The following is a 12,530-nucleotide window of genomic DNA, read 5'->3' on the forward strand; positions in this document are numbered from 1 at the left end:
TTTGGCCTGGTTTCTCAAAGAGTGTGGTGAATGAAGTCAAAACATCTGCTGTCTCAGCCACTGCCTGTCACCAAGGGTGTACACCAAGGCTCGATCCTAGGTCCCACGCTCTTCTCAATTTCAATCAACAACATAGCTCAGGCAGTAGGAAGCTCTCTCATCCATTTATATGCAGATGATACAAGTCTTATACTCAGCTAGCCCCTTCCTGGATTTTGTGTTAAATGCTCTACAACAAAGCTTTCTTAGTGTCCAACAAGCTTTCTCTGCCCTTAACCTTGTTCTGAACACCTCCAAAACAAAGATCATGGGGTTTGGTAAGAAGAATGCCTCTCTCCCCACAGGAGTGATTTCTACCTCTGAGGGTTTGGAGCTTGAGGTAGTAACCTCAGAAGTACTTGGGAGTATGAATAGATGCAGGCTAAGGTTGAATCTAGACTTGGTTTCCTCTATCGTAATAGCTCCTCTTTCACCCAAGCTGTCAAACTAACCCTGATTCAGATGACCATCCTACCCATGCTAGATTATGGTGACGTAATTTATAGATCGGCAGGTGAGGGTGCTTTCAAGTAACTAGATGTTCTCTGCCATTCGGCCATCAGTTTTTCCAATGCTCCTTATTACAGCAACAGGCAAACGACAGGCAGGGGTCGATAATCCAGAGTAGTGGGTCATAGGTACAGGACGGCAGGCAGGCTCAGGTCAGGCAGAGGTCGGTAATCCAGAGTAGGGGCAACGGTACAGGACGGCAGGTAGGCTCAGGCAGAGTGGTCAGGCAGGCGGGCTCAGAGTCTGGACCGGGAAGGATCAAAACCAGGAGGGCGAGAAAAAGAGCGACTGGGAGGGGGGGGGGGAAGCAGGAGCTGAGAAAACCGCTGGTTGACTTAACAAACAAGACAAACTGGCAACAGATAAACAGAGAACACAGGTATAAATACACAGGGGATAATGGGGAAGATTGCCAACACCTGGAGGGGGGTGGAGACAATCACAAGGACAGGTGAAACAGATCAGGGCGTGACACCTTATAGGACACACCACTGCACTCTATACTCTTCTGTAAACTGGTAATCTCTGTATACCAGTCGCAAGACCCACTGGTTGATGCTTATTTATAAAACCCTCTTAGGCTTCACTCCCCCCTATCTGAGATATCTCCTGCAACCCTCATCCTCCACATACAACACCCGTTCTGCCAGTCACATTTTGTTAAAGGTCCCCAAAGCACACACATCCCTGGGTCGCTCGTCTTTTCAGTTCGCTGCAGCTAGCGACTGGAACAAGCTGCAAAAAACACTCAAACTGGACAGTTTGATCTCAATCTCTTCATTCAAAGACTCAATCATGGACACTCTTACTGACAGTTGTGGCTGCTTTGCGTGATATATTGTTGTCTCTACCTTCTTGCCCTTTGTGCAGTTGTCTGTGCCAATATTTTTGGACCCTGTTTTGTGCTGCTACCATGTTGTGCTGCTTCCATGTTCTGTTGCTACCATGTTGTTGTCATGTTGTGTTGCTACCATGCTGTGTTGTCATGTGTTGCTGCCAGCTACAGTGCCTTGCGAAAGTATTCGGCCCCCTTGAACTTTGCGACCTTTTGCCACATTTCAGGCTTCAAACATAAAGATATAAAACTGTATTTTTTGTGAAGAATCAACAACAAGTGGGACACAATCATGAAGTGGAACGACATTTATTGGATAATTCAAACTTTTTTAACAAATCAAAAACTGAAAAATTGGGCGTGCAAAATTATTCAGCCCCCTTAAGTTAATACTTTGTAGCGCCACCTTTTGCTGCGATTACAGCTGTAAGTCGCTTGGGTTTTGCACATCGAGAGACTGACATTTTTCCCATTCCTCCTTGCAAAATAGCTCGAGCTCAGTGAGGTTGGATGGAGAGCATTTGTGAACAGCAGTTTTCAGTTCTTTCCACAGATTCTCGATTGGATTCAGGTCTGGACATTGACTTGGCCATTCTAACACCTGGATATGTTTATTTTTGAACCATTCCATTGTAGATTTTGCTTTATGTTTTGGATCATTGTCTTGTTGGAAGACAAATCTCCGTCCCAGTCTCAGGTCTTTTGCAGACTCCATCAGGTTTTCTTCCAGAATGGTCCTGTATTTGGCTCCATCCATCTTCCCATCAATTTTAACCATCTTCCCTGTCCCTGCTGAAGAAAAGCAGGCCCAAACCATGATGCTGCCACCACCATGTTTGACAGTGGGGATGGTGTGTTCAGGGTGATGAGCTGTGTTGCTTTTACGCCAAACATAACGTTTTGCATTGTTGCCAAAAAGTTCAATTTTGGTTTCATCTGACCAGAGAACCTTCTTCCACATGTTTGGTGTGTCTCCCAGGTGGCTTGTGGCAAACTTTAACCGACACTTTTTATGGATATCTTTAAGAAATGGCTTTCTTCTTGCCACTCTTCCATAAAGGCCAGATTTGTGCAATATACGACTGATTGTTGTCCTATGGACAGAGTCTCCCACCTCAGTTGTAGATCTCTGCAGTTCATCCAGAGTGATCATGGGCCTCTTGGCTGCATCTATGATCAGTCTTCTCCTTGTATGAGCTGAAAGTTTAGAGGGACGGCCAGATCTTGGTAGATTTGCAGTGGTCTGATACTCCTTCCATTTCAATATAATCGCTTGCACAGTGCTCCTTGGGATGTTTAAAGCTTGGGAAATCTTTTTGTATCCAAATCCGGCTTTAAACTTCTTCACAACAGTATCTCGGACCTGCCTGGTGTGTTCCTTGTTCTTCATGATGCTCTCTGCGCTTTTAACGGACCTCTGAGACTATCACAGTGCAGGTGCATTTATACGGAGACTTGATTACACACAGGTGGATTGTATTTATCATCATTAGTCATTTAGGTCAACATTGGATCATTCAGAGATCCTCACTGAACTTCTGGAGAGAGTTTGCTGCACTGAAAGTAAAGGGGCTGAATAATTTTGCACGCCCAATTTTTCAGTTTTTGATTTGTTAAAAAAGTTTGAAATATCCAATAAATGTCGTTCCACTTCATGATTGTGTCCCACTTGTTGTTGATTCTTCACTTGTTGTTGATTATTTATGTTTGAAGCCTGAAATGTGGCAAAAGGTCGCAAAGTTCAAGGGGGCCGAATACTTTCGCAAGGCACTGTATATTGTTGTCTTAGGTCTCTCTTTATTTGTATTTTTAATCCCAGCCCCCGTCCCCGTCGGAGGCCTTTTGCATTTTGGTAGGTCGTCATTGTAAGTAAGAATTTGTTCTTAACTGACTTGCCTAGTTAAATAAAGGTTAAATAAATGAAATAAAATATTACACATCCCAGGCACACACTCAAGTGTATACACACACACACACTCGCACGCACGCACACACACACACACACACACACACACACACACACACACACACACACACACACACACACACACACACACACACACACACACACACACACACACACACACATACACACATACACACACACAGCTTTGCATTATACATTTTAGTTCTGTATTGTGGATTCTAGGCGGTTGACCTATATTCAAACTGCTACTTTTTTTTATTGATATTTATTTGGTATGTGGTATTGATTTAGTACATGTGTATGCGTATGTGTACCACTTGATAAAAGCCAGGACAGGCCCGTTATCATGAGGAAGCAAAGGGTGAAGATGTTACCTTGGATTTTGAACACAAGCTGGCAGCCTTTCAGTACACAGGACAAAGTTTGACTGGATAAGCAGCAAAACAAGGTATTCATTTCTCACGACCACTCTTTGACCTGGCAACACGGCAAACAGAAGCCCCCTGAAAAACAATTTGCTAATTCTAAACATCCAATTCAAATCAATAGTACATTCCTAGAATTTTGGGAGAATTGCAATGAACCGTAAAGCAAAGTGGTGACGATGTGACGAGAGCCAAATCACAACCTGTTCAATATCAGTTCATTGGTAGGATTGATGTGAACAAAGCCTGTAATCTGACCTGGATGCATAGGGTTACCATTTTCAACCCACCAGCCTCCCATGTTACCCTACCTCGCAGGCCTCATCAATTATTCAGTAGGCCAGGGAAAGTGCTGGTCTCCAGTCCCCCACTGAGTCTGGGACAGCAGTAGCAAGATCGTCCAGGACCGGGAGGATGCTAAGGAAGGTAGGGCCAGGAGTATGCAGGCGGCCAACCCTGCTGTTTTGGTGCCTGTATGTCTTCGTGGAGGAGCACACTGTGTATGGCCACAACAGAACTGTGGAAACCAGGGAGATGGAGAGGCCATTTTGTGAGCAAGGTAGACACACTGTATGTCTCTGCATGCTTAGATAGACCTGAGAATAATTATGGTCCTATTGTGAGGCTATTGTGTTTTAGCTGTGTGTGGCATGAGAGACAAAACCTGACTATGCCACCTTGTGACAGCGCATGAAAACCCTTGGTGGTACACTACCACTACCATTTTGTGGTAAAACTCTATTTATTCAAACAGGATTCTATTGTCCAGTGGGAAGTCCCACACCAGTGCCATGTCCGAAGGGTACATTTGGGCCGACGGTTGGTGCTAGTTCCATGGACAGCTGTCTCAGCTGCCCAACCAACCACTACTGTCCGCGACCTGCTCTGACCTCAGGCATACCCTGTGGAGCCTGGGCACAGCAGCCCCTACCTGGCCAGGACAGATGTGTGTGTCTTGGAGAAGGGCAAACCTTCCAGGTGTGTGTATGTGTGTTTGTGTGTGTGTGTTTACGTATGTTCTTGTGTGTGTGTGTGTGTGTGTGTGTGTGTGTGTGTGTGTGTGTGTGTGTGTGTGTGTGTGTGTGTGTGTGTGCGTGCTTGCATGTGTGGGTGCAAAGCCCTTCTTTTATGTTTTGTATTGTGTATCAATGACTCTGTCCTGTCCGTCTTCCGTAGTATCAGGCACACAGGTTGCAGGCAAGAACAGTTAACACAATATACAGTATATCCACTTGGTTCATGGGTTCAATCTGTAGCCCGCGGCTCAGAATGTTTCATATCAAGTTTCAACATAGCCGGAGTCTAATTTCCATCCGCGTCAGTCACCCAGTGACTGTTGAGCCTTCCACTCAGCAGCTCATGTTCAAAGGGGAAATGACTCTAGGTACTCTGAATGACTTCCAGGTATTGGGTGTTGATCTAAGCGTTTTAATGTCAAATCAAATCAAAATCCAATTGTATTTGTCACATGCTTCGTAAACATGTGCGTGGGGAGAGTCCAGTGTGTGTGCTTTGAGTCAAACGAGTTTTGCAAAAGGTCTAATGTCTATTTGTGTGCATGTGTGTGTTTGTGTGTATGTGTTTGTGTGTGATGTGTGTGTGTTGGTATGTGTGTGTGTGTGTGTGTGGGTGGGTGGGTGTGGGTGTGTGTGCACGTGCCAATTTAGGCCAGTGATGGGCACTGCCCCTGTGCCCTAGGGTACCGCCTCATGGGCCAAGGGGACACTTGTTTGCACAGTGTCTATGATATTTGTAGAGATGGGAGAGCGAGGACACAACATGGAACCTGTCTGGACAGGCAGCAGTGGGCACAGCACTGTACCCAGCAGGTTAGGAGAAGATAACTCACCCATGCATGCACACACACACCATGCACACACGCACACGCACACGCACACACACACACACACACACACACACAGAAACTCTACGTATTGTAGTTCATTGAACAAAGTACTGTGTGCAGTACAGGTGTGTTGATAGTACTTTTTTGATAACACAATTTGCTTTACCAAGACATGCATACAAAAACCATGGAAACTGTTTCCATTGATACATTCTATTCTGTGTACAATCATAGACAATGTACAGATGGACCTGTGGCAACATGGGTGTCTACTCTGTGCTAGTCCAACCAATCATTTACATATACAATAGATCTGTGGATCCCAAACTGGGGGCTCGCGGTCACGAGTAAAAAAAAAAACTTACTCTTGAAAGTTGTAACAGTAGAATGCACAAGATGCAATTTTGAAATGTTGTACTCCATAATCTGCTTTCCTTGTCAGTCATTGCATACTGTATCTTAGAGAGCTGTTTATAACTTGTCAGAAATGTCAAGATCAACTGGCCATTGTAGGCTAACCATTTTTAGCTAGGTTTTTTTTATCCCATAGATTGTGTTGTAATGCTTGAGACACTCAAATATCACATGAATACACATTAGACATGGCAACATGTATAGAATTGCTAGAAAATAAGCTTTTAAACCTGCAAAATGTTCTCTTCACCAACATGAGGGTGTGAACAGTGCTTGTGCCCATGTTCCCCAATGCTAGAAGAGGGGCCTGAGTAAAAAGTTTGGGAACCCCTGCACTACGTGACTGACAGCGGGCACTGTTTTGAAGCCACTGCGCCTCTATCTTCGCACTCCCCCACCATTGTAAAAAATATTTTGGAAACCATCGAAATGCATTTATTAATGTCTACATTCGTTTTTGCCACGTTCATTCTATTATTCTATCATTGGCCCATATATAGCATCAGCAATCCAGGGTTTATATACATAATGGAGCCCAACGTAATGTGTAACCTTTTTCCCTTGACTGGCTGCCGCTCAGTCCCAGCCTTTTCCTAGGTCAACAGATCCCAAGTGTTACTCTCTTCCTCTCCCAGGTGTGTCTCTCTCCAGGGGACTACCAGGGCTTTGATGGAGCTCTGGGCCTGTGTCTGTGCAGGGAACCCCCAGAGAGGGCTGTGTGTGGGGGCTGGTGTAGGAGCAGGCCAAAGCTGGCACTGCATTTAGTGTGTGCTGCCGTAGACTTGCAGCTGGTATATAGCAACTCTGAAGGCCAGGTAAGCTATGATGACTTGAGCATGTGTAGGTGAAGAGTTGTATGGCAAACACATTATGCGCACATACTCACACAAGGCACCACACACACACACACACACACACACACACGCACACACACACACACACACACGCACACACACACACACACACACACACGCACACACACACACACACACACAAGGCAGCATACATGTATGCGACCAATAAAAATGTGGATTTGATGCACACACACAGGTACAATTATTTGTCTCTCAGAAGTAAAACCATCAAGCGATGTCTGTCATTGAACAACCCCATGCCATGAATAGATAGTGAAAAAACAAACTGATCTATTTTATAATTTCTTAAAACAATAAAATAAAATGTACCAACATTTCTGAACATGGATATATAGCATTTTGGAATGAAACTCTTCAATTACAAACACTTGATCCTGTCCCCTTATCTCCAACCAACATTCATAGGACCATTTTATTGAAAAATGTATGGGTATACAGTACACTAGCTTGAGTTAAAACTTAGCTTGTACAATCACAGACAATGTACGGAAGATGAACTGAATAACTTGGAAATCACATACTTGGATATCATATGCTTGGACATCATAGACAGCCACATAGAGTAACAACCTGACATAGTTATGAGTAAACGGTCCAGTGTTTTCTCTAACAGGTGAGCGTCTCCGGGAGTGTGTTGCTGGAGACCGTGTTCAAACGCTGGGACTCCCAGGGGACCTTGCAGTGTGACGGTCGCCACAATATCTCCCTTCCTGTGTACACAGTGCAAACAAATGGTGAGCTCCTCGGATACAGTGTGGGCCCAGTTACAATAGGCCCTTAATACATGGTAGGACCAATAATAACAATGGCTGTCTTTGTGTGTGTCGGCTTTTTTAAAGATGCAGGGTTCCTTGGTCTCCTCAATGACGTCCCAGCGGAGATTCGGGAGTTATTTCCAGAGAAAAGCATGGGAATGCACAGCTCTACAGGTTACCTATCATCAGAGAATGATTAAAAAAACTTCAGTGCTGTGAAAAAGTATTTTCCCTTCTTTTGCATATTTTTTATAGTAAATGTTGTCAGATCTGCAACCAAAACCTGATATTAGATAAAGGGGACCTGAGTGGACAAATAACACGACAATAAATACTTATTGAATTTATTTCGTAAAAGTTATGCAACACCCAATGCCCCGGTTTGAAAAAGTAATTGCCCCTTTACACTCAATAATTGGTTGTGTCACTTATTGCTGCAGTGACTCCAACCAAACGCTTCCTGTAGTTGTTGAATCAGTCTCTCACATCGCTGTGGAGGAATTTTGGCCCACTCCTCCAGGCAGAACTGTGGTAACTCAGTGACATTTGTGGGTTTTCAAGCATGAACTGCTCGTTTCAAGTCACAACATCTCAATTGGGATTAAGTCTGGACTTTGACTAGGTCATTCCAAAACTTCAAATTTGCTACATTTTAGCCATTTTCATCGTAGACATGATTGTGTGTTTTGGGATCATTGTCTTGCTGCATGATCCAGCTACATTTCAGCTTCAGCTCACAGATGGATGGCCTGACATTCTCCTGTAGATTTCTCTGGTGCAAAATTCATGGTTCCTTCTATGAAAAAAAGTTGTGCAGGTCCTGAGGCAGCAAAGCGTCCCCAAACCATCACACTACCACCTCCATGCTTGACCATTGGTATAAGGTTCTTACTGTGGAATGCAGTGTTTGGTTTTTGCCAGGCATAGATTTTGTTATTTGTAAAGTCAGGTTCCCTTTATCTAATATTAGGTTTTGGTTGAAGATCTGACAACATTCAGTATATAAAAAATATGCAAAATAAGAGAAAATCAGAAATGGGGCAAATACTTTTTCATGACACTGTACATGTTCTCCTAATTTTACTGTCCCAATACACTTACTGATACAATATTCCCTCTGATTAATTCATTAAACCATCCATCCATCAATTCCTCCGTTTGTTTCTTTGTTCGTTTGTTAATTTTTTCATTCATTAATTCAACCATCCATCCCTCCATGACTATTTTCAACCAGGTGACTCTGGTGTCAGAGAGGAAGGAGGGGCTGGGTCTGATTGGTCCAGCAGAGCAACCACCTGGGGAGGAACCATGAACTCCAGCTCTGTGGGGATTCTGAACCCTACTGCATGTCTACACCTACGGGACACACTGCTCTTCACTGTCACCAGACAACATTACCCTCAGTATGATGTGTAAGTCAATCAAACTGTGCTCCTGACAGTGGATTTTCTACACTTTGCTCTCAGAAATTAGTTTTTAATTTGCATAGGACTTCAAGATATGTTTTATAAAATGTCAAACCTCTTCATCTGGGACAGGGTGCTGTTGCAGATCCAACGCACTCCTGAAAGCATTACGGAAAATACACTATCTGCAACAATTATTTTGGCCTTTGGGTATCTTTCTATGAACTGTTTTTCTTTATCCTTTTTTTCTACTGAGCTTCAAACTTCCTGTCTTGTTGTCCAGAGAGAACCTGTACAATACCAACCGTGACTTTGACTGGGGTCCTCTGAGGCGGCTGGCTGAGGACCTGACACTGGCCAGGACACCGCCGACACTCTTCTCATTGGTCTTCACTCAGCCTGGGGTGTACGCCTTCAAACTCAGCGATCATCAATACAAACACATGGTATTACCCTGTTTGCTCAAACGTGGCCTTAGAGGTTCTTACCCATTGAACAAAATGGGTGAAAGATACAATCGTTGTATAGTAATGCCCTGCTCCTCTTCGTTTTTCTTTTATTGTGTTATGGAGTAACTTTGAACTGATAAAAGGGAAATCCATAAGCCTTCCCAGTATCTAAAGCCAATATGCTCACGTGCTCCTCTGCTCCTCACAGTATGTGAGGGTAATGCCAGCAGGTGGACAGTGCTATGAGGCTGGACCGTTCTTCCCCACTGTCCCCTATCATGTGATAAGAATGGGCATCGCCAAGAGACGACACCTGCTTTTACGCCCTGACTGGTTGGTGACAGGAGGACTGCTGCTTGGCGCTGTGGTCATCCTCAGCCTGTGTGTGACGCTGCTGGTGAGAGCACTTCTTGGCGTTGACACACACATGCGTCCTCACAGGCATGCCTTGATTGCAAGCGCACACACACGTCCATAAACATTATTGGCAAGTGTAATTGGGAAATTTCAGATTAGAATATGCATATGTGTAACAGTTAAGAACGTAGTTGAGTGGGGTCAGTCGAGCCAAATGGTTAGTTGAGTCACCCGTTCTTTCTAGGAAACTATACATAAAATGAATCACGTTGTAACGGTTTTCTTGCGGTGAAGGAGAGGCGGACCAAAATGCAGCGTGGTTTCTATTCATGGTTCTTTAATAAAGCAACTCCACATGAACAAACTAACAAAACAAGAACCGTGAAAACCTAAACAGCCCTATCTGGTGCAAACACAGAGACAGGAACAATCACCCACAAACACACAGTGAAACGCAGGCTACCTAAGTATGATTCTCAATCAGAGACAACTAATGACACCTGCCTCTTATTGAGAACCATACTAGGCCGAAACATAGAAATACCCAAATCATAGAAAAACAAACATAGACTGCCCACCCCAACTCACGCCCTGACCATACTAAATAATGACAAAACAAAGGAAATAAAGGTCAGAACGTGACACACGTGACCAAATATTTAGGAAAAAAAGAGAGAACGAAAAGTGGTAAGCAAGTTCGGTTCAAAAAACAGATTTTCACAAAGTCAGATTAAAATGTGTTGTGTTGTAGCTTTCATGATGCTTGTATCTAAACCAAAGCTGATCATTTTAATACTGTTCTATACATCAGTTAGAGTCTCTATAAGCTTATACAGTATATGCAGTCCTAAACCAAGCATGAAAGTGCATCTGTGTAGCTGTGTGGGCTAATATAGTCAAAATGGTTGCTGTGGGGCAGTGGTGGAAAGCACATACTGTAAGTAATACTTTAAAGTATTTTTTTTGGGGGGGGTATCTGTACTTTTATATTTTTGACAACTTTTACTTCACTACATTCCTAATGAAAATAATGTACTTTTTCCCTGACACCCAAAAATACATTTTGACTGTTTAGTAGGACAGGAAAATGGCCAAATTCACGCACTTATCAAGAGAACATCCTTAGTCAATCCCCACTGCCTCTGATCTGGTGGACTCACTAAACACAAATGCTTTGTTTGTAAATTAATGTCAGTGTTGTAGTGTGCCCCCTGGCTATCCATAAAATAAAATAAAAACAAGAAACTTCTGCCGTCTGGTTTGCTTAATATAAGCAATTTGAAGTATTATTTTAATGGATGACTATCACTTTAACTTGAGTAATTTTCGGTTAAGGTATCTTTACTTTTACTCATCTTTACTTTTACTTATTTGGGAACCTTTTCCACCACTGTATATTTCCTTTCTGTATTGCACATGATGTTCAGTGTTCTATTTGTGACACTCAAGGTGCGGGTTGATGGTCACTAGACCTGGATACTGGATGTTCTGGATTATTTTCATATCTGTTGATTGCAGCCAGAATGGAAGTACAAGGACACTGAGTATTCACTGTTCTATTGTATTGATGACATTCTGTGAACACTATGATTCTGTAGCAGGTGACAAATTCATTTCCTGTTTTGTGTTTTGACTTTTTGACTACAAGCCTCTCGGGCTGCTGTTGACTACCTTTAAGATTCTAGTGGAGCAAAGGTCACGCACATTGTGCACACAATTCTGTTTTTACACACAAGTCAGACAGATTTGTATTCCCATGTGTAGATCTTGTTTCGGGAGTATGGCTGGCCAGAGAAAGTGGCCACCAGAGCCCAGTACCGTACACTCCAGCTCCAGTACCCCATGGAAGACTACGCCTCAAAGGGTTCCAGGGTGACGACATTAAAGAAGTACCACAGAAACCTCCAGGCCAGGATGACAGACGCCTCTATACAGCCCGGTACAGTACAATATATCCTACTCACTCTTCACCCACCATAGCCCACAGGCAAGCAATCTACCCAACCACCTTACTATACAACATTCCCAGGGACCGGACCATAGTATAACAGCTTACACCTTTACTACCTTACACAACTCTGTTTACACAATGGGGAGACTGACCCTTAGACACCCAAAAAGCCACAACCAATCACACTCTGGTGTGGTGCTTGCAAAATACCACCATTCACGTGCATGCTCACGCAATATCAACAGACAACTGAAACCATCTTGATCAAGTTGGACAATCAGCCCAAATATACTTAGATTTGTTATATTTATATTTTGGCAATTTAGATTTTTTCAATTTACATTTGCTACGAAATCACTGCAGTGGTGTAAGAACAAGACCAGTATACAGAAAATTATGCTCAGTAGCTGATTCAGCATAATATAGAGTGGAAAAATTGTTTTATGTGAACGAATGATATTGTAGACAGGACAATCAGTGCAAGACAGTACAATAGGGGCACAATGTTACAGTAATATCAGTAGCGTGGGTAGAATCACTGGGGAAGACAAGCCAGAAAAAAAGCCATATTACAACATATGTGTTGTGATAATCGCATTGTTTGCTGTATAACCTGTTAGTTCAATCAATCAACCAATCAATCAAATATATTTATAAAGCCCTTCTTACATAAGCTGATATCACAAAGTGCTGTACAGAAACCCAGCCTAAAACCCCAAACAACAAGCAATGCAGGTGTAG

At 43.2% G+C, this 12,530-nt stretch overlaps 2 protein-coding genes across 3 annotated transcripts in view; both read left to right on the plus strand.

Moving 5' to 3' along the window:
* The first annotated feature begins 3,822 nt into the window (after nt 1–3,822).
* LOC118944636 (multiple epidermal growth factor-like domains protein 6) lies at nt 3,823–6,844 on the plus strand. Its single transcript, XM_036964627.1, has 4 exons — nt 3,823–4,295; nt 4,491–4,714; nt 5,404–5,565; nt 6,632–6,844. Exons 1-4 carry the CDS (start codon nt 4,151–4,153, stop codon nt 6,842–6,844), a joined length of 744 nt encoding a protein of 247 aa, XP_036820522.1. The 5' UTR covers nt 3,823–4,150.
* Nucleotides 6,845–8,866: 2,022 nt separating this feature from the next.
* Nucleotides 8,867–12,530, plus strand: part of si:dkey-103g5.4 — a 48,840-nt gene continuing 45,176 nt past the window's right edge. For both annotated transcript variants that reach the window (XM_036965312.1, XM_036965313.1), the window contains exons 1-4: nt 8,867–9,038; nt 9,316–9,478; nt 9,690–9,878; nt 11,603–11,777. In XM_036965312.1, the coding sequence (XP_036821207.1) occupies nt 8,935–9,038; nt 9,316–9,478; nt 9,690–9,878; nt 11,603–11,777 (631 nt within the window). In that variant the 5' untranslated portion in view covers nt 8,867–8,934. The remainder of the gene's footprint in view (nt 9,039–9,315; nt 9,479–9,689; nt 9,879–11,602; nt 11,778–12,530) is intronic.

Source organism: Oncorhynchus mykiss, chromosome 27, assembly GCF_013265735.2.
Source record: "Oncorhynchus mykiss isolate Arlee chromosome 27, USDA_OmykA_1.1, whole genome shotgun sequence".
In the NCBI taxonomy this organism is placed as follows: Eukaryota; Metazoa; Chordata; class Actinopteri; order Salmoniformes; family Salmonidae; genus Oncorhynchus; species Oncorhynchus mykiss.